General features: G+C 44.0%; 1 protein-coding gene across 1 annotated transcript in view; it reads right to left on the bottom strand.

Moving 5' to 3' along the window:
- Positions 1-25,394, bottom strand: part of LOC310709814 (uncharacterized protein) — an 82,116-nt gene that overhangs the window by 14,033 nt on the left and 42,689 nt on the right. The window contains exons 8-18 of the mRNA XM_083509853.1: positions 24,726-24,950; positions 23,480-23,657; positions 22,138-22,244; positions 20,713-20,937; positions 19,599-19,869; positions 18,519-18,683; positions 16,776-17,015; positions 14,493-14,989; positions 3,556-3,726; positions 2,381-2,521; positions 1,964-2,114 (exon numbers count right to left, since the gene is read on the bottom strand). Of these exons, the coding sequence (XP_083365979.1) occupies positions 1,964-2,114; positions 2,381-2,521; positions 3,556-3,726; positions 14,493-14,989; positions 16,776-17,015; positions 18,519-18,683; positions 19,599-19,869; positions 20,713-20,937; positions 22,138-22,244; positions 23,480-23,657; positions 24,726-24,950 (2,371 nt within the window). The remainder of the gene's footprint in view (positions 1-1,963; positions 2,115-2,380; positions 2,522-3,555; positions 3,727-14,492; positions 14,990-16,775; positions 17,016-18,518; positions 18,684-19,598; positions 19,870-20,712; positions 20,938-22,137; positions 22,245-23,479; positions 23,658-24,725; positions 24,951-25,394) is intronic.

The following is a 25,394-nucleotide window of genomic DNA, read 5'->3' as shown; positions in this document are numbered from 1 at the left end:
AAACGGCGTTTCTGTGCGGTGCTCTGGTTCGCCAGAAGCGGCTTAGTCATGCTGGCCACATGCCCTGGAAGCTGTACACTGGCTCCCTCAGCCAATAAAGCGAGATGAGCACCGCAACCCCAGAGTTGGTCACGACTGGACCTAAGGGTCAGGGGTCCCTTTACCTTATGTCAGGGTACCTCAGGCAGGTGGTAAGAATTAGTCCCCAAAGTGGGAGCATGTGATGGGGCTGGATGGTTTCCAGCATTCCCCAGCCCCTATAAGCCTTCAGTGGGGCAGGGTATGGGGAGAGAACACACCGTGTTTTAGACTTGCTTTTTGATGTTCTGTAGCTGGTGCTCAAGAAGAAGCCAATCAAGCCTGGCAACCCATTCGGCCCCTGCGTGTGATTGATTACTAGCTTGGAAGAGGACTCAGGAAAGCAAACCCCTCCTTGACAATCATAACACACCCACCCCACAAAAAAACCCCTAAAATAAAATCTGAAATGTTGTGCAGTCATACCAATGGTTAAGTATCTATTATTATTGGATTAGCCAACTTTTCAATTTGAGCTCTCCTGTATTTTTTTTGGGGGGGGGTAGTGCTGCTTAGGAAATGGTGGAAGAGGCACCTCTATTTCTACCGTTCAACAAACAGATTAAAAATTCAATTTAGCTTTCCTTGTTATGACCCAGAGACTGCATACGGTGCAACGGAGGAGGACAAGGCTCCAGCTTTCCACAGCCTCTTCCGGATCCTGCCAGCCAGAGGCACATCCTGCCCACCCTCCTTTGATTCAGAAGATGAATCTCCCACAGTACTCCTGCCTCCCCGACCACAAGGACTGCCCAATAAGGCTAGTGCTCTTTAAAGGCAGCCATCTTCTTTTGGAAGGTGGGGCTCGCTATGCACCCAGTCAAGATGTCTCAGTCTCTGGCCCAGTCTAAGTGCTTCTAGAGCAGTGTTTCCCAACCTTTTTTGGGCAAAGGCACACTTGTTTGATGAAAAAAATCTCGAGGCACACCACCATTACAGCCCCGTGACGTCAGCGCGCAGCGTCACGCCGGGAGGGACACAAGAAAGTGTAAGTTTCAATTTTTTCCCTCCCCCTTGCTGGGGAACCTCCAAGCTTTGGGGGTGGGGGGGGGAGGAGGCAGCAAAGCGAGGCAGGAAGGAGAGCGCGGCTTGGCTGGGTGAGCTTTGGCAGGGGCGGGCGCTGCGGACGGAGGCGCTGCCCGCCGAGCTCGCAGGCAGCCAGGCAGGCAGACGGCGAGAGCCCCGCGCTGGGCGGCCTCTCCTCGCTGCCGCCGCCCCGCCTCTCGCCGCCCAACTCGCCCGCCTCCCTCCAGGCAACATCTCGCGGCACACCAGGCAACATCTCGCGGCACACTAGTGTGCCGCGGAACAGTGGTTGGGAAACACTGTTCTAGAGGCATCATCATGCATCACTTCCTCAGAAGGGCTGTGGATCCCTTGTATTTCTGAGGGCGTATTGACTTAGTCTCTTGATGAGACACTCCTGGGCTTCCCCTGTGAGCCTTGAGCTCTCACAGAACAGGATATTCCTTGGCTATGGTCATTTTAAGTCAATTCTTAATGGCTTCAGATATTAACCCACGAGAGAGTCTGAAAGTACTTGATACAGACCACATACACCTCCTAAATGTAAAGCACATTACTTCTCCCTTAAATAATCCTGAAAACAGTAGGAAGTTGTGTACTTTATGGTGTGCAAGCCACCACAGTAACGTGGGTGAAAGGAAACAGAGGCATGTTTTGTGGGTTGAAAAATGTGCTGATAAACTGGACACGGAGATATTGCCGGTTCCTTATGATGTTTTGGTTGCCTTTAGAGTGATAAAGTTTAAAGTGGTATGGGTTCTTCAGGACTTTCCTTACTCTGTTATTTTAGGGAAACTCGAATAGCATTTTAATAATAAAACAGGCAGTCTAATCTGAACAAACAGGTAGTAAGTAGTACCTCGTGGTCCATAAGCGTCAAGCAACTTGTCATTTGTCAGGAAGTTAGGAGTTAAATGAATGTATCGCCCAGGTTCCCCGCATCCGCCATACTGTAGGGTGTAGGGATCATCTCCATGTTTCAGATAAGGAGCTGCCACTATGACTTCTGCCTGAAATAAAATAGAATTTGGTTGAAAGATCACCCAGAAAAACAGAAGCAAAGTACCTTTGCTATTAATGCTATATCGTGATTTTTGCCTCAGCAAAAATCCTCATTATTATTATTATTATTATTAATATAAGGGACACTTGGAGGGCCTGTGAATGTACACAGCCCAAATCTATGCCTGTTACTCAGAAGTAAGTTGAGTTGCCCCAATCTTTTAAAAAATACCCTAAGTACGCCTACATTTCAATGCATTCTCTCCAGATTTACCTTATCGTATGACTCTCTAGTTACTCTTTGATAGTCAGCTTTTGTTTTCCACGTCGAGGGAATGATCACTTTTACAGTCTTGAAGTAAAATCTTTTCTGTGTTGCACCGAAGAGGTAAGCAGATGCTTCTTGAACCATGCCCTAGCAAGGAAAGGAAAGAAAGACCTCCGTGTGTTCAGTGACTACTATCTGCATTTGGGTTTGTAGAATGTGCACTTAGGGGTGGTGTAACGATTTTAAAGGCTTGCCTTCCTTCTGCCAGGCTTAGGCTGGCTCAACCAGCAGTAGCCCCAGTCTTGAACAGAGCTTGAATCGGATGGCTTAACTTATGCTGGCTTCCTCTACACCAGCTAGTTGTATACTGCAACATTTTCTTGCAGTTCCCACCTATATATATAGTATACCTGAAGGAGCATCTCCACCCCCATCCTTCTACCCGGACACTGAGGTCCAGAGCGAGGGCCTTCTGGCGGTTCCTTCGCTGCGAGAAGCCAAGTTACAGGGAAGCAGGCAGAGGGCCTTCTTGGTAGTGGCACCTGCCCTGTGGAATGCCCTCCCACCAGATGTCAAAGAGAAAAACAACTACCAAACTTTTAGAAGACATCTGAGGGCTGCCCTGTTTAGGGAAGCTTTTAATGTTTAATAGGTTATTGTATTTTAGTGTTTTGTTGGAAGCTGCCCAGAGTGGTGGGGAAACCCAGCCAGATAGGCGGGGTATAAATAAATAAATTATTATTATTATTAAAGGTAAAGGGACCCCTGACCATTAGGTCCAGTCATGGCCGACTCTGGGGTTGTGGCGCTCATCTTGATTAATTGGCCGAGGGAGCCGGCGTACAGCTTCCGGGTCATGTGGCCAGCATGACTGAGCCGCTTCTGGCAAACCAGAGCAGCGCACGGAAACGCCGTTTACCTTCCCGCCAGAGCGGTACCTATTTATCTACTTGCAGATTTGATGTGCTTTCGAACTGCTAGGTTGGCAGGAGCAGGGACCGAGCAACGGGAGCTCACCCCGTCACGGGGATTTGAACCGCCGACCCTCTAATTGGCAAGTCCTAGGCTCTGTGGTTTAACCCACAGCACCACCCGCGTCCCTATTATTATTATTACTATATACTTATATCCCCACCTATGCTTGCACATTCAACACATTCAGAAACTTTTAGCAGTCGCACCTTTATGTTGTCGACAATTTTGTTGTCTTCGGGTATCTGAGGGTTGATTGCAATGACAAGGTCTTCAAACCCACCATTGTTGAGTTTCACTGTGGCATCTGTCACCCCATGTAGTGCTTGTAACATCAATGGAAGAAGCCACCAACTGAACGCCATCTTTGCTCGTGCCTCCTACTCCAGCCTCATGGAGAAAAATGACAGCACAGAAGGGTTATTTGTGCGAGGAGAGAGGAGGAAGCTAAAACTCTGCTGTATGTTTTGTAAGCGGACTGGAAATTCTGACTGGCCTACCTAGATAACAAAGACAGAAAAGCTGATCACTGACCCAGCTGGTGGGACTCTGCTGTTGAGAGAGCTATGGGTGCGTGGAGGGTTAGGGGTGAGGTGTAAAATGGGTTGAAAAGGAGCAGAGAGGTTTGGCAGGAGGTGTCCGGTAGGCAGGTATCCTTATATTATTTTAACCCACCTGGGATCATATGGTGAAGGGAGGAAAGCCAATAAACAACAACAACAACACAGTAATAATATCACAATAAAACAACGCTGTTAGTAAAATACAATAAACGGATAAAATGAAAACTTAAAACCAGAGCATTACCTACACAGCACAGCAACACCTTGGTGGAATTGAAAAGCCTTTACAGTGGGAAGCACCAATAAAAGAACCCCACAAGGCAATATATTCTAGGACTCAGGTGTTACCACAGTATTGACCATTATCTAGGACTGTCACGTGTCCTCATTTTCCAGGACACATCCTCTTTTTCAGGGGTAAAATTTCTGTCCGGGTGGCTATACTTTTTGGATGAGTCATAGACATCCGGATGAGACATAGACATGGTTGAAGACTTGCTTTCCTCTTCTCTTCTGCCTTGCTCAGCAACATATCACAGCTTCTATAACCTACATATAGTAGGGGTGTTTAAAAGGAGAGTCATCATAGCGTCCTCTTTTTTGCTCTTTAAAATATGACAACCCTACCATTATCCCAGCCATGCTTCCACCATAGTCAGGACACCCAGTAAATCCTCTCACCAGATATTAGGCACAAGGCCGGCTGATATGGGACCAAGTGGGTCGTTCAGGTATCCCGGACCCAAGACATTTGTTGCTTTAAAATATAATAAGCAACACTGCTGATTAAGGTAATGTGTGGGGCTTTGAAATTCACACTTCAGTGTAACGCTAAGGGCTGAGCTAGACGTGGTGTCAGCAGAACACACTAAAGGGAATGACAGAGGATGGTCATCAAAAGACATTAAACCAAGAAGCTTCCTATAGCTTCTTCCCCAAAGCATTTTACCCCACTTCCAGTATAAAAGCTTGGCTCTCCTTTGGGAGAGATAAGCCACAGGGTTGGGGAGAGTTTAGTACTTTTAGATCTCCTCAGGTCTCTGTTTTTAAATAAAGGGCATACATGAAGACATGCATTTCACACAGCACATAATTTGGCCCTGAGCTTTAGGAATATATCCAGTGAGAGCCTGCTGTGTCGAAAGAGCTAAAATCACACGAAAAAAATTGAAGATTCAACCCAGTACATACTTACCTGCGTGTAAATCCAGCAGGACTAATTTTTGAGATTGATTAGATTGGCATGAGGCTCGCCCTGCAGATTACTTCCTGCTTTTTAGGACTCTGGCTTGTTCTGAAAGGTTCAGGAGCCAGGAGATCAACGCAGAGACGTGTGGGTTCGATTTTCCTTTATATAACATCAAAACCAATGGGTCCACCCAGTTTCCCCTAAAAAGGTTTCAAAACCAAAAGGTACACCCGATTTCCCTATAAATGGTTTCAAAACCAAAGGGTCCACCCTGTTGCAAAATCTCCGAGGACTTTTTAAAGAAATATAAAATTAGCCAAAACTGTTCTGCGGGCAGATGAACTCTCTTTGCTTCTAACTGAGTTCTTTCAAAAGCTATATTTAGAATATGCTTCTAGTGCCCTTTGAGATTTCACGCTAACGATTCACTTGCTTGGCTGCTAGTCATTCTGGAGGCAGGATGAGGCCAAGCTACACAGTTTTCTAACTTTAATCAGCCAGTAGCTTTTTTTTTAGACTACAATTCGCATCATCCCTGCAGCACTCTGTAGCATAAATACCAGGGGACCGAAGAGCATTCACCCAGTGCTACTCTCTGGACATTGCAGGTTGGGAACAGAGCCACCAGAACAGACTGATAGCCACCCTGTAGAGTCAGCCCAGAAGTCAGCCCATGGTCTATTATATCAATAAAGGTAAAGGGACCCCTGACCATTAAGTCCAGCCACGGACGACTCTGGGGTTGTGGTGCTCATCTCGCTTTACTGTCCGAGGGAGCCGGCGTTTGACCGCAGACAGTTTCTGGGTCATGTGGCCAGCATGACTAAGCCGCTTCTGGCTAACCAGAGCAGCACATGGAAATGCCATTTACCTTCCTGCCGGAGTGGTATCTATTTATCTACTTGCACTATTGACGTGCTTTCGAAGTGCTAGGTGGGCAGGAGCTGGGACCGAGCAACGGGAGCTCACCCCGTCGTGGGGATTCGAACTGCCGACCTTCTGATCGACGAGCCCTAGGCTCTGTGGTTTAGACCACAGTGCCACCCGCGTTCCTTCAATATATCAATAGCTGCAGAGAAATTGAGAAAATTTAGCAGGACTGTATTACCCAACCCTCCTCTTTACAAAAGTCATCTATGACCTGAAAACAGAGATAATGTATGTACTTTGGTTGTTGTTGTTGTTGTTTAGTCGTTTAGTCGTGTCCGACTCTTCGTGACCCCATGGACCAGAGCATGCCAGGCACTCCTGTCTTCCACTGCCTCCCACAGTTTGGTCAGACTCATGCTGGTAGCTTCGAGAGCACTATCCAACCATCTCGTCCTCTGTTGTCCCCTTCTCCTTGTGCCCTCCATCTTTCCCAACATCAGGGTCTTTTCCAGGGAGTCTTCTGTTCTCATGAGGTGGCCAAAATATTGGAGCCTCAGCTTCACGATCTGTCCTTCCAGTGAGCACTCAGGGCTGATTTCCTTAAGAATGGAGAGGTTTGATCTTCTTGCAGTCCATGGGACTCTCAAGAGTCTTCTTCAGCACCATAATTCAAAAGCATCAATCCTTCGGCGATCAGCCTTCTTTATGGTCCAGCTCTCACTTCCATACATCACTACTGGGAAAACCATGGCTTTAACTATACGGACCTTTGTTGGCAAGGTGATGTCTCAACTTTTTAAGATGCTGTCTACATACAATTCTTAATAATAGGGTTGTTGAGTTTTTTGGGGGGGGGGGTTGATTTTCTTTTGTCATATGTTCGAATTCATTTCAGCAATTTCCCACCAGACACAGCTTCCAACTGCAGTATTCTGGCTATGTCCAGAAAATTCCAGATGTTTGACAACCCTTCTTATTAAATAATAATAGCCTTTTTGGCTAAAATGTTTGTACAATCTACTGGGTCAAGGGTCCCCCTTTAAGGGAGTGAGGACCACCCCCTCATGCAATGAAACATCCTACACATCTGAGACCCACCCAATCACCGCCACCTCCAGCTTGATTTCTCCAGCCATGCTGGGCAGGGATACAGAGAGCATTTACCAGGTCCATACCTGCCACACCCTGTTCATGAGATCGAGTCGCACAAACTGAAATTGATTCTGCAAAGTTGGACAAGATGCAACTCTGCCCCCCTTCAAAATGGTGGACCAGGTGATGGCAGAAGACCTCTGTTGCCTCCAGGTGCTCATTCAGACCAAGAGGCGAGGTCAAGTTCTGGACAATCTGGAAAATCTCTACTGGACGTCTACTCCACCAGTATATAACCATTATCTAGCCTTGCTTTCTTGCTTTGAACTCAGTAGAGTTGTGGGCTCCACAGTGCCGGAGAGAATGCTCAGGAGTGATAAATGTAACAAGCCTTCTCATCTCGCCATTCCGCAATGAGATGAGAGCCTTGACCAGATCACGGGCTCTTTCCATTGGGGAAGCCCCCAGAATGTTCAGATGGATCTATCAGGATCCTCAAGTCTCTGAGGGTGCATGACCTTAATCGGTTGGCAGAATTGGGTAATTTGAAAAAGGAGAAGTCTCCGAATATATTAAAAAGAGGAAGCTTCTTTCTGGGTAACCAGTGGCGTAGCGTGGGGGGTGCAGGGGGGGCCGGCCGCACTGGGCGCAACATCTGGGGGTTAGGGTTAGGGGGCGCAAATCCACGGGTTAAGGGGCGCAAATTACTTGCCTTGCCCCGGGTGCTGATAACCCACGCTACGCCAATGTGGGTAACAACTGGAAAAGGTAGATAAGAAGCAATCCATATCCTCTGTGGGTGGGTGGATGGGCTGGTGCAGTTCCATGTAGTATTCAGCAAACTCCTGATTTATACCTTTAGAATGAAAGGTTTTTATCCTGCTGCCATCGGAGTGAATAGAATCTGGCATTTAGCTTTCCCTCCTTTGAGAACATTCACTAGTAACTTTTTATCATACTCATCCTTTTGCTTTATATAAACCATTTGCTCAATTCTTTTTTTCCTCAATCTCTAAGCACTCCAACTATTATGTTTAGCTGCCAATTACCTGTATGTTTTTGAAGAGCTTTTAGTTCTGCTTTTAGTCTAGCAATCTCCTCTTGCAGAGCCACCAGGGCTGCTAGTTGTTGTGTGTGTTTTTTCCATAGTCGCTGACTCTCTGATAATAATCTTCCACACACCTGTCTACCTAGCTTCCCACATTAATGGGCGGAAGCGGCAAAGGGACCTTGGCCCCTAGGAGTTGGTTCCTAGGCGTGCAAGTGTGTGTCCACAAACATACAAAGCCTTCATTTGCCCCCCATCCCAAAGGCTGCAGTCCTATGTGTAACATCCCGTTGCACTCAGTCAAACTTTCTTCTGACCTATCCTACTCCCAGATGTTTTCACACACACAAAGTCGCAAAGCAATACAAGTTTATCCTTCCCACTGTTGGTGTTTTATGCTCTTTCGTTTCCAGGAATGAATGACTGACTCGGGTGTAGCAGCAAGTAATGTGAATACATTACAGTGGTACTTCAGGTTAAGTACTTAATTCGTTCCAGAGGTCCGTTCTTAACCTGGAACTGTTCTTAACCTGAAGCACCACTTTAGCTAATGGGGCCTCCTGCTGCTGCCGCGCCGCCAGAGCACAATTTCTGTTCTCATCCTGAAGCAAAGTTCTTAACCTGAAGCACTATTTCTGGGTTAGCGGAGTGTGCAACCTGAAACGTATGTAACCTGAAGCGTATGTAACCTGAAGCGTATGTAACTTGAAGCGTATGTAACCCGCGGTACCACTGTACATCAGGGAGAAACATTCCGGTTATATTAGGCAAATTTGCACACAAAAATGGGTGTAGGGAGAGAAATTTGCGATCAAATGCTAACAAACGATCCTGAGGACCTTTTGTTTTTAACAAAATGCAACCATGGAAATGCGGAGACTCAAACCTGAGTTTGGACAAATGAGAAAGTGAGAAAAATCAAAACGAAGACATTCACGCAGTCCTCTTGATTGGCTTACTGGGCAGCTTGGATGAAAGCTTTCCTGACTCAAGCCTCACTTTAGGATAGCACACACGATTTCTTGCTGAAAGGTGCCAAACACCAAAAGACAAGAAGTCACGTTTGCTGCCGCCCATCCATTGACAGCATCCCTCTGTCCCTCCCAGTGCCTGAAATGCAAACACACCTGTAAAACTAGGTGGCTTTTTAATGCCGATTCCAACAGGTAAGGAGTAGTTTGAGTATCTCTGAGGGGATATATAGCTGGGTACCACCCATATGGAAAGCAGCAGAAAATTATGAGGAGTCTGATGTTTTATTGTGCTTTTAATATTCTGTTGGGAGCTGCCCAGAGTGGCTGGGGAAACCCAGCCAGATGGGTGGGGTTTACTACTACTACTACTACTACTACTAATAATAATAATAATAATGGTTCATTCCAGTTCATGACAGGGATGGCTCTGGATCATGTTTGTGGAATGCTGTCCCTGGAGACGGGCATCTGCCTCCCTCATTATTGACTTTCAGGAGAAATTTAAAGGCATTCATGTTCACCCAGATATTGAATTTAGTAACTTTGAGAGTGTGTGGTTTCTTTTAAGTGCTTTAAGATGGTTTAACGATTTAAATTTCTTTTAAAAAAATATTTTTAGGTTCATTCCTTCGGGAGGAAGGACACCGTTTTAGTAAATAAATAAATGCATCTAATTCTTTTAATGTCGAATCATTATTCACCCAGAGGCACTGTTAAGCAACCATTCCGTAGAACTGGTTATGTAGAAAGCATGGCAGCAAAAGCCACACTGACGGTTGACTTAGGTGAAACAAAGGTCTTGACCAATAAAGAACATTAAGCGAGGGGGTTCCCTTTTCTTTACACAAGATATCTGTGGTTGAAATTCAACATTGCACTCTTCCCATTGTTCCATCTGCACAAGCGTTCCAATTTGCAAGACAGAATAATACCTGCATGTACTGCTCTGGTCAGAGTCAATTTCAGGGGGGACATTCAGGGGTGGAATCACAGAATCTTAGATCTTAATACAGAATTTATATTCCTTTAACATCTGCCAAATCAAACTCAATGCAAAAGGTCACCTCTCTTCCAACATCCCTAATACAAAAGGTGTTTTAAAAGGGGTGTATTCTTGCCCCTTTTCTTTTTAGTTTATTTTTATCAGATCTTCCAGAGCACATTCAAAAAATAGAATCACATGCCCCAAAAACCAAAGAATGTTTTAATGTTTAATGTTCTATTATGCTTTATATATGTTGGAAGCAGCCCAGAGTGACTGGGGCAACCCAGTCAAATGGGCAGGTTATAAATAGAATGATGCCGATGATGATGATGATGATGATTAAATAGGACACTCCTATTTTCATCAGAGAAATGTTGAAGGGTATGCAGATATGGTTAAAGCATATTGGTTACAGGCTACAGTCTGGGAAGAATGAAGATGGTTTAGTTAACTTTGCAATACAGTAGTACCTCGGGTTACATATGCTTCAGGTTACAGACTCCGCTAACCCAGAAATAGTGCTTCAGGTTAAGAACTTTGCTTCAGGATGAGAACAGAAATCGTGCTCTGGCGGCGCAGCAGGAGGCCCCATTAGCTAAAGTGGTGCTTCAGGTTAAGAACAGTTTCAGATTAAGTACGGACCTCCAGAACTAATTAAGTACTTAGCCTGAGGTACCACTTTATATGAGATTTGTTAAAAGGCAAAACCTCTGCCCAGTGAAAGATATCTTTCGTATCTTGGATCATGACCAGCCCATAGCATTATAGGGTCAGAGCGCTGAGCTGAGCTGAGCTGAACTCAGTTCCAGAGAAAAGGCTGGGGAACAAACCACTGAAAGGGCACTGAAAGTCGTTGGCAAGCTTTTTCTCTCTTTGGGAGTGAAATAACTATTTTAGGAGAAAACCAAAGCCAAAAGTGCTAAAGGTGACGATCTCACTCTTTCTCTCTCTTTCTTCCTCTCTCACACACAGCATTTCAGGAACAAACAAACCTATCAGCCGAGTTAATGCAAACCCATGAGCGCAAATCTGCACAAATGGTATGTTATCGGCCAATTTTGAATTACCATATTTTTCGCTCCATAAGACGCACCTGACCATAAGACGCACTTAGTTTTTAGAGGGGGGATGCAAGAAAAAAATATTTTTAAAGGGAACGCTGGGCAGAGCCTGTATACATCCCAGGTTCTGCTCAGCGCTCCCTTTAAAAATATTTTTTTTATTGCATTCCCCCTCTAAAAGCCAGTCAGTCCCTTCTCCCTCCTCGGGGAAAATCCCGCAAGAGCTGCTTGGGGGCTTTTCCTGCCTACATTCGATCCATAAGACGCACACACATTTCCCCTTACTTTTTAGGAGGGAAAAAGTGCGTCTTATGGAGCTATGGAGCAAAAAATACGGTAACTAAAAGTGCAAGGGCAAGGCAGCCTGTCATCCCGCCATCACCATTATGGTTTGTTTTTAGGATTAGAACCATTAGCTGTAAAAATAAGTGAAAACAAGCTGGTTGATCCAGGGGCTCCCGATGTGCGGTGTTGCTGCGGCCCGAAAAATTCTGCTCAGCAGCCCCTCTCTTTTGTTTTTGGAGGAGATTTCACCCACAGGGCTTTGGCCTTTAGCGCTTCTGGCTGCGGAGTTTCCTCCGTTTTTTCCCTGGCCTTTGGGAACAGCAATTTTGAGCGGTTATTTTAAAGAGCCTTGAATTGAGTTTTAGTGGGGGCGAAAGAGTTTAAGTTATAGTGATTACTTTGCTCTCCTTTTTGGCTTTTGAGAGTTCCCTCTCTGTAAGCTTGGTGAATTCTACACACACACCCCTCCTAATTTGTTTAAGGCTGGTTGGGGAAATTCCTGGGGCCGGCAGCCATTTTCCCCAGCTTATTTGAAGGGAGCGCCATTTTGCACTGGTGATAGTGCCATTTCTGGCAGGAGCGCCGTCTTGTTTTGGCGGGAGCACAATCTTGTTTAGGAGGGACCGCCATTTTAACGGTTAAAGAGTTTATTTATTTTGTTCTTTGGGAGAGCTTATTGAGATGCCTGTTAAAAGGAACCCTAGTCCTGCTCTCCCTACAAAAAGGGTAATTAGAGGCCTGTCTCAGTCGCTGCGTTCAGTGCAAGCCCCAGCAGTTCCTCAGCAAACGCTGGATCGTCTGGGTGCTATCATGGCCAATATTGGCTTGGACCTTGTGGCCTTGACAAGGGGCGCATTCAGAGCTTGAGTCATTGGCTCAGCAGTTTGGGAGGCAGCCTGCTCCCCAGCCTGGCCCTTCCTCCTCTTCTACTGTTTATGAAGCCCATGGTCCCTCTGATGTGAGTGAAGGGAGCGAGGCTTTTGAGTCCTCTGGAGTTTTGTTGTCCCAATTGCAGTTTTCCAGGATTCCAGTCCCACCTAGTCCTAGGGGTTATCCCAGGAGTATGCGTGCCACGGTTCAGCAGGCCTTTCGGTCTGGACTACCATGTTCGCAGTTGGCACACTCGGGTTTTGGGAGCTCACGGCTTTCAGCAGCACAGATTATGGGGAGAGGAACTTCTTATCAGCCTAGCACCTCACATGTTTTTAGTTCTGTTCAGGTGCAGTTGGTTCATTTGAGGGAGGTGCTCTACATCCACTCTTCTGAGGAGGATCTTCTGATGCCCAGGGTTCCGTCATCTGGTGGCAAGCGGCAGAAGAGTCGTCGCTCCAAATGCAGGGCGAAAAGGCACAATTCCTCCTCTTCTACGGGTACGGGATAGGCTCTGGTTCAGGTGATAGGGATGGGAGAATTCTCTTGTCATCCCTATGTGAAGGGTATTCCGTTAAAGGAATCCAGGGACTCAGTGGTTTGGTCAACCCCTGAGAGCGGGTTGTGACCGTGCTTGAGTCCAGGGGGACATTTGGGTGGCAGAGTTAGCCCATTCCTGGCTTTCCGCTTATCCAGGTGTTTACCCTTGGCTGACCTACGCTGGAACCCTGGGTCAGTGCTACCTGCATGGCAGGGAGCTAGTTGAACCAGAGCCTATGAAACCATTCACTTTCTGTAATCAATAAAGTTGTGGCCTAAATTCTGCCAAAAACCAAAACTAAAATTTGAGTCAAGTGTGAATTTATTTAGGGGGGAGGTTTCTGGGTCTGAACACGCAAAATGACAAGGATATTTTAGCCTGACATAGAATCAGTCAAGACAGAAATTCTCTAAGGATTAATATGAGGCAGATGCTGGAAATAGAGATGACAGATATTTACACACAATTGGAAATAAAAACTAATAGTTTAACATATATATATATATATATATATATATATATATATATATATATATATATATATATTATAAATGCAAATCTATAACAAAAACAATTACAAATCCATATAAAAAAATTCCTCTGAATCTCCAGACTTCCCCCCACCCCCCTATGGGTCCCAATGTCAATGTTTACACCTGCATACCAGCCTTTTACAGTGGTGCCTCGCAAGACGAAAAGAATCCGTTCTGTGATTCTCTTCGTCTAGCGGTTTTTTCGTCTTGCAAAGCAAGCCCATTGACGGATTAGCAGATTAGCGCTATTAGCGCTATTAGCGGCTTTTAGCGGCTTATCTGCTGATCGGATCAGCTGAGAAGCGGCTTAGCGGCTTAGAAAAAGGGGGGAGGGGGAAAAAACAGCAGGAACTCGCAAGACATTGTCGTCTTGCGAAGCAAGCCCATAGGAAATTCGTTTTGCGAAGCACCTCCAAAACGGAAAAGTCTTTCGTCTAGCGAGTTTTCCTTCTTGCGAGGCATTCGTCTTGTGGGGCACCACTGTATCCACATTTTTTAAATGCATCTGAATTGTCCATAGTCATAGTCACCTTACAAGTAAGATTAAAACCCTGCTAATGTTTTCATCTGCTTACAATGTTCTCCTAATTTAATTATATTTTCCGCATTCTTTTTTAAAGTTCTTGTCCTCTTGGTTTCTGAGCTTTCCAGCTAAGTTTTGCCAGAGCCCATTATAAAAATAATTATGAACTGTTGCACAAACAGTCCTAAGATCTTATAAAACAGTGCAAAATACTAAGGATTTTTAAGTATTTGTGGCCTCTTTTGATGAGACAGAAACTGTTGGATCTGCCTTTTAATTGTATAAATATATTTGGGGGAGGTTTTCTTGTGTTTGCTGTAAGTCATTTTTATGTGTAAAGAGGTTAATAAATACTACTACCAGTGTTTTCTTCTTCTTCTGGGGGTACTATTTGCTTCAGTGAATCTACTCTGAGTACAACAGAGCACTCTACTCTGAATACAACTCAGTATAATTTACAGCTTATCCACTTCCCTTCATCTGAATTGTAACGATAAGTCAATACGATATAACTATACTGTCCATTTATTTCCTTTGTGTTGGCAATATATGACGTATTGTGAAATGTTGAAGAAGTGGCTATTTTATATATATATATATAAAAAGAGCTCAAGGAGCAACAGTAGTACTGGTAGTCGTCGTCACATAATTTCCATATTTCCGCTTACGTAGAATGCAAACTGCTATACCTACAACAGCCAAAAAAATAATTACAGAAATGCATGCAATTATCACAATTATAATTGTGGATTTGTCAACTGGGCCAGGATGTTTGTCATCTGGACTAGACGGAATAATGGAATTGTCAGCTGGAGTAGGGGAAATGGTGATTGGACGAGGAGGAGAACTTGGCCATGCAGGAAGGAACACGACTGCTCCGGCTATATTAGATATTTCTCCGACGTTGTCGCTCCCATCAATGCAACGAATGGCAAAGTAGATGGAGGTGCCATTCTCTTTTGTGAAGTTTACCGGCTTATAGTGAAAGGATTGCTTGACCCCAGCAGCTTCTGTCATCAGGCCAGAAGTGTCCACGGGAGTCGCACTATCAAAAGTTGCACTGGTTAACTCCGAGGGTCTTTCACCCATCTTTATTTCATACATTTCAGCTGCAAAATAAAGGACCCACAACAGGCACGAGTTAGATGTACATCTTCAAACATGGATCAAGGAAACAGTGACAAGCCTATCTTTCAGTGCATAACTTCCTGTCCTCCAGGAACCCTAAGAATATTGCACACCAGCCCATTGCATCATTGTGTGTTGCAGAAGACATTGGGAATTAAAGAACACACAAGATCTATGTCTGCAGTCACGGATTAAGAATAACAATGCCCAAATTTGCTTTCTGTGCATTTCAAACTTCCTGCCTTCAGGGAACTCTTACCACATTGGCTTTGAATGCACACCCGCCACTACGTCTTTGCCTGCTGCAAAGGACTCTGGAGAATGTTCCAGAACATACTGTTAGTTTACACGGGCTGCTGCTTAGGTTTGTCAAAGTTCACCGTAATTCCTTACCAATGCAAAAACATGGCCTATGTTACAGAACCCAACAGGGTAGCTATTTCAGACCCTCCAAGTGTCCCTATTTTCCAGATACAGTCCCTGATTTGCAGACACCATCCTAGTTTCTGATCTGATCCCTCCTGGAATGTCCCACTTTTCCTTAAAGGTAAAGGTAAAGGGACCCCTGACCATTAGGTCCAGTTGTGTCCGACTCTGGGGTTGCGACGTTCATCTTGCTTTATTGGCTGAGGGAGCTGGCGTCCAGCTTCTGGGTCATGTGGCCAGCATGACTAAGTCGCTTCTGGCAAACTAGAGCAGCGCACGGAAATGCCGTTTACCTTCCCACTGGAGCGGTACCTATTTATCTACTTGCAATCTGATGTGTTTTTGAACTGCTAGGTTGGCAGGAGCAGGGACTGAGCAACGGGAGCTCACCCCATTGTGGAGATTTGAACCGCCGACCTTCAGATCGGCAAGTCCTAGGCTCTGTGGTTTAACCCACAGCGCCACCCACGTCCCCACTTTTCCTTATGATTTCCCTATTTTTACTGGAGAAACATTGGAGGGTATGGAGTTAGGGAAGTTTTTAAATGTTTAATGTTTTATTATGTTTTTATATACAGTGGTACCTTGAGTTACAAATGCCTCAGGTTACAAATGCTTCAGGTTACAAACTCTGCTAACCTGGAAGAGTTACCTTGAGTTGAGAACTTTGCCCCAGGATGAGAACGGAAATCGTGTGCCGGCTGCGCAGCAGCAGCAAGAGGCCCCATTAGCGAAAGCACGCCTCTAGTTAAGAACAGTTTCAGGTTAAGAACGGGCCTTCGGAATGAATTACGTTCATAACTAGAGGCACCACTGTATGTTGGAAGCCGCACAGAGTGTCAACCCAGTCCGATGTGAAGCGTATAAATAGTAAAATTATCATTATGGAATAGGATGTCCCTATTTTCAGTGGAGAAATGTTGGAGGGTATGCTATTCCACAGAATAAAACCTTACACTACTCATCTGCCTTGCCTGGGGCGGGGGTGGGGTAGGGTGACGGACGATGGCAAAACATATACATGTCTTAAAATAAGAACAAAATACGGATTTAAAAATTGAAGCAACAGTGTCAGAAACAGGCAGCCCTCCTCCCACCAAACAACAACAACAGAAGACCAAAAACATCAATTAGAAAAAATAAAAATTGTGTGTCGCTGGGGACATTGAAGGGTTAATGGAGCTGTCCAAGGGAGACCCTGATGTACAGTATTACATGCCTATGAAATTAGTGTAACTAAAACTGTTGTTTGGCTCTCCACCCCCCAACCAGGTTAGTACGGAATTTAAATATTTCTCAAAGAGTCCTTACTGAATGATTAAAGCAGAAGCCCACATTTACCTTTCCCCATATCATAGTCATCGCCAGGAGCTGTCCAGGAGAGAAGGAATCCGCCATCACCAGTTTGCTGTACCTCAAGGTCGGTGATTTTACAGGGTGGAAAAACATCATGACTACCTCCAGGAGAAATTCCTGATACTACAAAACTACCACCGGATACAATTCTGGTGACATTTCCCAGATCTCCTTCAGTTTCGCTCACATTAGCTTCAGGTTTGGGGGGGTTCATTGTTATATTACCTACAAAAGCAGGTAGAAAGATATGTCAGATGGGGTACATTACAGCTGATAGGCAGATTATATCCAGGTATACAGGTAACCCATGACTTATGCTAATTATTGCCAGCACACTGGGATGTCTCCCTCTTCCCCCCCTCCATGCCTGTTTCTCACCATACCCAAATCTGCTCCAGATGCAGACAGATTTAGGGGGAGAAGAGGGAGGAGAAGAAGAGTTTGGATTTGATATCCCACTTTATCACTACCCTAAGGAGTGTCAAAGCGGCTAACATTCTCCTTTCCCTTCCTCCTCTGTGAGGTGAGTGGGGCTGAGAGACTTCAGAGAAGTGTGACTAGCCCAAGGTGGTCACCCAGCAGCTGCATGTGGAGGAACGGGAAATCGAACCCGGTTCACCAGATTACAAGTCTACCACTCTTAACCACTATACCACACTGGCTGAACGTTGTCTTGCACAAGGAGAAATCTTTGTGAGGGGGAACATTTTGCTTAGCGCTTCGTCGATTACCATGCCACATGTTAGTTTTTTGTTTGTTGCTGAGTATAGTAACAGGCTGAGAATAAACAACAAACAATAAAAATGGGCAAATACCTATTGTGTGTGTGTGTGTGTGTGTCCCCACCTCCAGATAAATTTAAGACGTTAAAATCACTTTATTATACACCACCTTCTCAATATGGATCCACCTCCATTCCTACACTGAGCTGCTTCCCCTACGCTGAAGCTGCTGTATGCAGAAAAATACCACAGTTATGTGAGCAAACGGATCACGTGCCTCTTTCCCACCCACACGTAGCATCAATGCATTACATATGTGGATCCAGCTATACATCTGCAAATAAAGCATTTAAAATATAAAGTGCAATATACAAATGTGACACTAGAAGGCAACAGTGAGCTACACCAAATTTAATGCATTTTTCAAAACTTTTTCTTTTTTTAAGCATTTTCACAGGGGTTTTTTATATGTGTGTAGATTCCACCATGGTTGCCTAGAGTTGCTAGGGGGAAAATAAAGCCATTTGATCTAGACCAGGCATGTCCAACCACACTCCTCCTCTCTCCAATGACAGTGGGTAGATCACAGGTATTTTTTATACTGGGAGTAGATCACAGTCTCTTGGGAGTTGGACGTGCCTGATCTAGACTTTGGGCTGGCAAATAATAGAAACAGAAGGGAATCTAAAATGCCAAAAGTGTTAGCCAAAAGAAGGATACCACAGTCATATTTTAAAGCCTTGTAAGAGTTAGGGAGCTGTTTCATTGGTTCAATGACACATTCGATTAACACATCCAGAATATTATAGGATAGAAGACTATGGGCACATATATGCACCCATGCATCAGAAATGTATGCTCAAGTGTCCAGATCTACATAAAGACCTTTATAAAGAAGGGAATAGCAGGAAGAAACTTATGTTACTTCCAAGACTCCCAATTTCACATTTTGAGAATCACAGGGCTAACATACCACCAGTAAAGCTATTTCATAACCCAGGCTTACCATTTTCTATGAAACCTGGTACATAGAGAGCTTGACTCTGCCTACGGGACCGTTTAAGAACCTTGTCTTTTCCTTCGACACGCACTTTTAGGTTGTGTCTGCCATTTCCTTTGAGTGATGTGAAATACCTGGAGTAGATCCCGTCGTTCTTGATAAGATCAGCACCTGAATACACAGATATATAAATGTAACATCCCAAAGCTCATCTCTCACTGCTGGTCGTTAAAAAAACAAAACCCTACATAACCTATGTGGGAGGTGTTCATTTCACAATGTGTGTGGCTGTTTTAATGGAAACAGCTAATATTTGATTCTGATCTCTGTAATATAGGATCATAAGGTACCAATGTTTTAATATTTGTGCCTCACAGGCCAACACAAGTTGTAACCAACACAACACACCAGCATTATTGTAGCTTCCCATATACCTGACAAGCTCCATTTTTGGCAGTGCCAAGCAGTTAACAAAATCAGGACACTTATCAAAATTAAAGACTCCCTTTCCCCATATGAACTAACCCAGATCCAGAGATCATCATCTGGTTCCTTTCCCTGTGTGTGATTTCTGAGGGAAGTTGGGAGGCTGGCAAAGAGTGAGTGGACCTTCTCTGTAGTAGCTCACAGTTATGTAATGCTCTTCCAGGAAGGCCCACTAGGCACCAATCTTGCTATTGTTTCAGCACCAGACAAAGATGTTTTTGTTTTCCCAAACATTAGTAGGTCTCCATACTATCCAACTGTGATACCAACATTTGACAGATTTGCACGGCTTGATGAAACTAGGGAGCCCAGATTGAGATCTTGATATATAACAGTTCCAGTTCACATATGCAGATAAGGCAAGTCACATGCTACAGGAAAAGCCAAATACATACACTGGTATTGGTTGCAATGTATGCACTCTATCAGAAAAGAATGAATGAATTTGCCACTGCGAAAGATGAACAGCCAAGATCAGCTTTTGAATCCACTATGTCAACTTAGATGATGCTAGATTTGATGAGTTAATATTCTGCTTCAGGGGAAAAAATAAATAAATCCAGAATGCATACTGCCCATAACGTTTCAAAATAAACGTACCTGAACCATTGTCCAAAAGCTCCACCTCTTCAGGTGTTCCGATCTCTGGTTCAACTGTGGCTATGACTTTTGCACCGATAACAGGTAAGAATCCTTGGCTGACTTCTGCATAAATAACCATCGGACTAGGAAACATATTGGTATCGCTATTCATAAAGGACTTCACAATCACCGGGGGCACATTGACAGATGCTGCTCTAGTTGTGACTGTTATCGATATGACCTGAGCATTTGAATATGTATTCTGAATTGAGTAAATCCAATCTCCTGTCTGAAATATAGAAGAATATTGCACATCTAAGTAACGTTGGTGAATACAGTTCCATTTCTTTGGTTATTGTTGTGCTTTGATAAAGATGGATGTCATTTTCTACAAAATATATATCTACAAGTGCAGAAGGTACGAGCAGCAGCGGCAAGCTGGACATATAATGCACGTTTACTCCTTCCACGGTGAGCAGCAGTTGCGGCCCACTGCAGTGCTTCCTCAGCCCCGCAGATTCTCACCATCTTTCCACAGCCATTGCCGCTCCCTCCTGGCCACCAGAGAGCATCATGGGCAACATCAGGCCCACAGTTTGAAAAGACCAATCCGCAGCAGCCTGGGCAGCAGGGCTTGGGGAGAGGACCTGAGGGACACAGTCTTCCCTCAGGTCCACTCCCCAGGCATAAAAGTAGGTCTGGGCTGCCCTATGTGGCGCAGTCAGGCAGAACAACAAAGGCCTCAGACTTCGCATGGTATAATGGACTGCCTAATAGTATAGATATAACATAAGATTCCTGCATTGCAGGGGGCTGGACTAGTTTATGCTTGGGGTCCCTTCCAACTCTACAATCCTACAGTTCGATGATTCTATGATTATTCTGTGAGATTCTGCCCTATAAGGGATAAAGTAATAAACTGGTCAGTTGCACAGAAACTATCATTTCAGACAAGCAACTGAATGTTAAATGTTGTAAGGATTAGTAGTGAATGGCTCTTAAATAATTTGCTGTAGTGACGCAACCCTTCACTAACACAGCTACAGTCATTTCTCCCTTTTCAAAAAGGAATAGGCACATTCCTAGTCATGGTTCGACACATAGAGAAGTTTGAGAAGAGCTCAGTTTTTACCTCTGCAGTTCCATCAATCTTGAGGCGAGCTGTTCGGACGTTGGTGTTATCAACTGCAAAGTCTTTTTCAGTGTACTCTCTTCCTTTGGGATCTGTGAGCAGAATTTCCGGTGGGGATGTGTCCCACGTCACCACGAAGAAAGTGTCATTCCCCACTGTTTTATCAATGGTTACAATACCATTCAGCTGGTCTTGGGAACCGACGCTTTGCCCTCTACTTTCAAGCTGTTGGTGGGGGGAGGGGGGAGAAATAAGTATACAGTATCTGAAAAGTTTTATAAATTGAATACATATGGTTTATTTCCTTTCATAAGATGTAAAGAAATGAGTGGTGGTACATTGTTTAGAAGGTGCCTTCACAGTGGTTAGTTCTGCTGGACAAGTAATACGCAATACTCAGCCATTAATAAAAATGCTGGTACAGTCATGACATGATAGGTCTTGCCCCAAACAGATATTGGTTTGTCCAGTGGTGATAAATTTAGTTTCTATCAATATTTCAATGTTAAAGAAATGGAGGAAGGCAGATAAGCAGCTACGTTGAAACAGGTGGAAACAATTGCACCTCTACCTCAACAGCCTTGGAAATGGCCAGCCAATATTTGGACAATGCTAGATGAGGCAACTCAAATCTCCAGTTTCCACATTTTGGCAATGGGTAGCTGGGCTGGAACCATGCTGCTGGGTTGTTGTTTTTAAAGAAACACTTTTGTCATATACTATTTCCCTAATGAGGGACACGGGTGGCGCTGTGGGTTAAACCACAGAGCCTAGGACTTGCCGATCAGAAGGTCGGTGGTTCGAATCCCCGCAATGGGGTGAGCTCCCATTGCTCGGTCCCTGCTCTTGCCAACCTAGCAGTTCTAAAGCACGTCAATGTGCAAGTAGATAAATAGGTAACGCTCCGGCAGGAAGGTAAACGGTGTTTTCGTGCGCTACTCTGGTTCGCCAGAAGCGGCTTAGTCATGCTGGCCACATGACTCGGAAGCTGTACGTCGGCTCCCTCGGCCAATAAAGCGAGATGAGCACTGCAACCCCAGAGTCGGTCACGACTGTACCTAATGGTCAGGGGTCCCTTTATCTTTACCTTATTTTCCTAATGAAACCTCTTCTCCAATTTGTTATTTGTCCAGGCAAAGAAAAATGAATTATATTACACATTCATTTGAACTCAGAATGGTACATTGTGAAATGTTTCAGCTCTGCCAAAATCCATTTTGGCCGTTAGCCCTTCTCTTTTAATTCTTTTAATACCTGTTCCTCCCCATGTTCAATAATAGAAAAATGTGGGCTGTAGAATTGATTTCACTCTGTGTTGACTTTAATTCTTGTATGGTGCCTAGTAATTTTAAGCAAATAATAATAGTGATAGTGATGATGATGATGATAGACTGCGGCATGCACTCAAATCTTTGCAGTTCAAACCTGAATAGATTGTTGACTGATATCTCCACTTCCTGAAGAAATTCCACTGAAAGCATCAATGAGGCCGTTGGAATCCAAACTGTCAGTGGCAGAAAATTTTGAACCTCCTGAAATGTGGTTGAAATGATAATAATTAGAAGAATTTTTCAGGTGGAATAAAATGCAATTAGATTTGTATGATGCCTTGTAGTGGCAACTACACGGCGCGGGTGGAGGGGAATGGTGAAAATTTTATTGAACGATCACTAATTCTTGCACTAGGGCTTTTTATTTCATAGAATGCCACCCACCAAGGTGTTTGTGTTTTGTGGTCATAGGCAGCAACTGGAGTGGCTAAGGAAAATTTAGCCCACTTAACTCAGCGGAAGGAAGGAAACTCTAGATTTCTTAATTGCCCTTGTATCTCACCACCGCACCTAACCCAGTACACAAAGACCCTTTCCAATGTTATCCTCACAAAAAGTCTGCTGAAAGACAGTGCAAAGTGAGCTTTTGTGGCTGAACCTCGGTCTCCCCATTTTCAATATGGCGTTCTATCCTCACAAATGCCGTAATGACAGAATACCACATTTATTCAAATCTAATGCTCACTTTCTGGGGCCAAATTACGTTGCGAAAAATGAAGGTGTGCATTAGAGTCGACAGCACATTTACATTCGCCAGCAAATACATTTTTTTGTTTGTTTCAAGGTTCTGAAAGTTGAGGTGTGCGTTAGATTTGGTGACGTACATGTATGAGACTCGAGTAAATACGGCAATAGGACTTGGGATTGTTAAGGATCATGGTTTAATTTCCTGAAATAGTCATATTTATTCATATTAAATTTTTGTGTGTTTTTAACATGGGTTTTTCCTAGGGCCGTAGCTTTCTCATGTGATTGGATGACTGTGAGTCACATGTGAGAGGCGTTCCATTGTGTTGTGACTGTTATTCAAGTAAAGTGGAACCTCAGATGCCAAACACCTTGGAACTCATACATTTCGGCTCCCGAATGATCAAAAACAGGAAGTGAGTGTTCAGTTTTTGAACAATTTTTTGGAAGCTGAACGTTCAGCGCGGCTTCTATGGCTTCTGATTGAGTTCAGGAAGCTCCTGCAGCCAATCAGATTCCCGGAACGGATTAAATTTGAGAACCAAGGTATGACTGTAACTGTTGTTTTTAACTGCTTTTCTTTCTTCTCTCTCTCTGTATGAGGGGAATTGCTGCTGAGAGAGGCTTCTCTGAATATTGCTGCGGACAGTGTGTGTCTGAAGCAAAACAAACTTTTTGCAAGACAGCAGCTGGCACTAAGTAGCACAGAAGACTCCTGTAAAACTCAGACATTTCATTCAATCACTTACCTGTCATGTCTGCCAATCTTTCTAGTTCTTCTGCAGCACTTGGTCCCAAAGCAATGGTGTGAATTATAGACCCACTATTTTGAACTTCTTCAAAACAAGAGGTTATAGTACTATCTTCACCATCTGTCAAGAGCACAATTTCACAGCCTTTTGTAGTTGAATACTTTTGTAAAAAGACCTGTATGGGGAAAAAAGGATTGAAAAATTAACAGCAATTAGTAATGTAGAAGGGCACACACTTAAAGTGTATGACATAACTGCTACAAAGCTCTGCAAGTATGTTGTACGGTTGCTGCTCTGTGACATATGTGTGAATTAATTTTGTACCTCTAACAGAAGTGGACTGCAGTGCCATATATGTTACTATTAAGGGAGAAACAGCATTTGCTACTTCACTACTTTCAAAGGGTAGAAAATATGTGCAAATTGGGTTGCTCACTCCTCTGTCTAGCTGCTGTTCCACAACTGCCATAGCATTCCCCTAAAATCCATGCCTAGGAACAGAAGACCTGTCAATATCAGCCCTCACAGTTTCTCTTTTTTATATTCTTAAATTTCAATCTCTGCAGTTATTTCAGAATTTTATTTTAAAAATTCCTCATGAAAATTATTCAGCATTTTAGTGCAAATTTCTCTTAATAGACGTGTTTTTATATGCAGTGTTCACAGCATTTTCTCGTAATATAATGCATTCCCCCCAATATAATTCCCCCCCCATTTGATTATGCATCTTGATTATAGGTTTTTCAATAATAGATTCCATTTCATGTAAACTTGTACGTAATATGTACATTTTTGTAAACATTGGTGAGCTGGAAAACTAAAGCAATTCTTCCCCCACAACAAACACTCTGTGAGGTGAGTGAGGCTGAGAGACTTCAGAGAAGTGTGACTGGCCCAAGGTCACCCAGCAGCTGCATGTGGAGGAGCGGGGAAGCGAACCCGGTTCACCAGATTACGAGTCCACCGCTCTTAATCACTACACCACACTGGCTCTTTTGGCTCCACCCAAGCTATGAACCTGAGCTTTCAAGTGAACACCACTTACCCAGGCAGCAAACCACCTACTAACAGCACCTCTATCTTGTCTGCACTGAATTTCAGTTTTGTTGGCTTTTATGAGACCTGATATGCCCCCTAGAACACAATTATTATATGCAGCAACCTTGCCTTCTTCTATATCTGGCTACTCGACTAAACAGAAGCATAGGAATAAAATAATCTAGATTTTTTTCTTCTCCTTCACCTGAAATCCTGACTGCACTCCGGAACATATTTTGGTTCCTCCACCAGCTGAGGTAGGAAGATAGTCTGCAAGAGTTTGCCGCATGCTGTTGCTGCTGATCTGTTTCAAGCCAGTCAGAACTGATGCTCTGTTGTTGAACGCGACTATCCCAACCCAGGATCCCGCTTCAATAATCTGCAGGATGAATATTTCTGCAGCTTGTTTCAGCCGACCAATGCGATTGCTCTGCATGTGAATAATAATTAAAAAACAAACAGCATTCACAGACTTGCCAGTGCATTCTAAGAAGCAAATAAAAAAATTCCCTGAATTTGTAAGTATAGTGATCAGCAAAACATTCGTGAATATAGACAAATCCATAATGTTTCAGATATCCAAATAACCTCATCCGTGTTGTGATTCAGGGCGCAGTCCATCTGGAAATTTTTCTGAAATTGATGGGAGGTGCACAACAGCAGCTTTCATTTAAATGGGGCTTGTCCTGTGAATTGTGCTCTCAAATAATATTTCTCCTATAATATTTTTGTGGCTGCTGAACACATTTCCATATGTTATATATAGAAATACCAATTCAGTTAACAGAATCTCGTTTCTATTTGCTTAGCAGTTGTTTGGTTAGTTAGATGGTCTTTACCCTGACTTTCAGTCAAATGATTCCCATGTCTCTTG

Source organism: Podarcis liolepis (assembly GCF_965112155.1).
Source record: "Podarcis liolepis genome assembly, chromosome: 6".
Classification (NCBI taxonomy): domain Eukaryota; kingdom Metazoa; phylum Chordata; class Lepidosauria; order Squamata; family Lacertidae; genus Podarcis; species Podarcis liolepis.
Note: the sequence above shows the minus strand (reverse complement) of the source record. Positions and strands in the feature narration are given on the sequence as shown.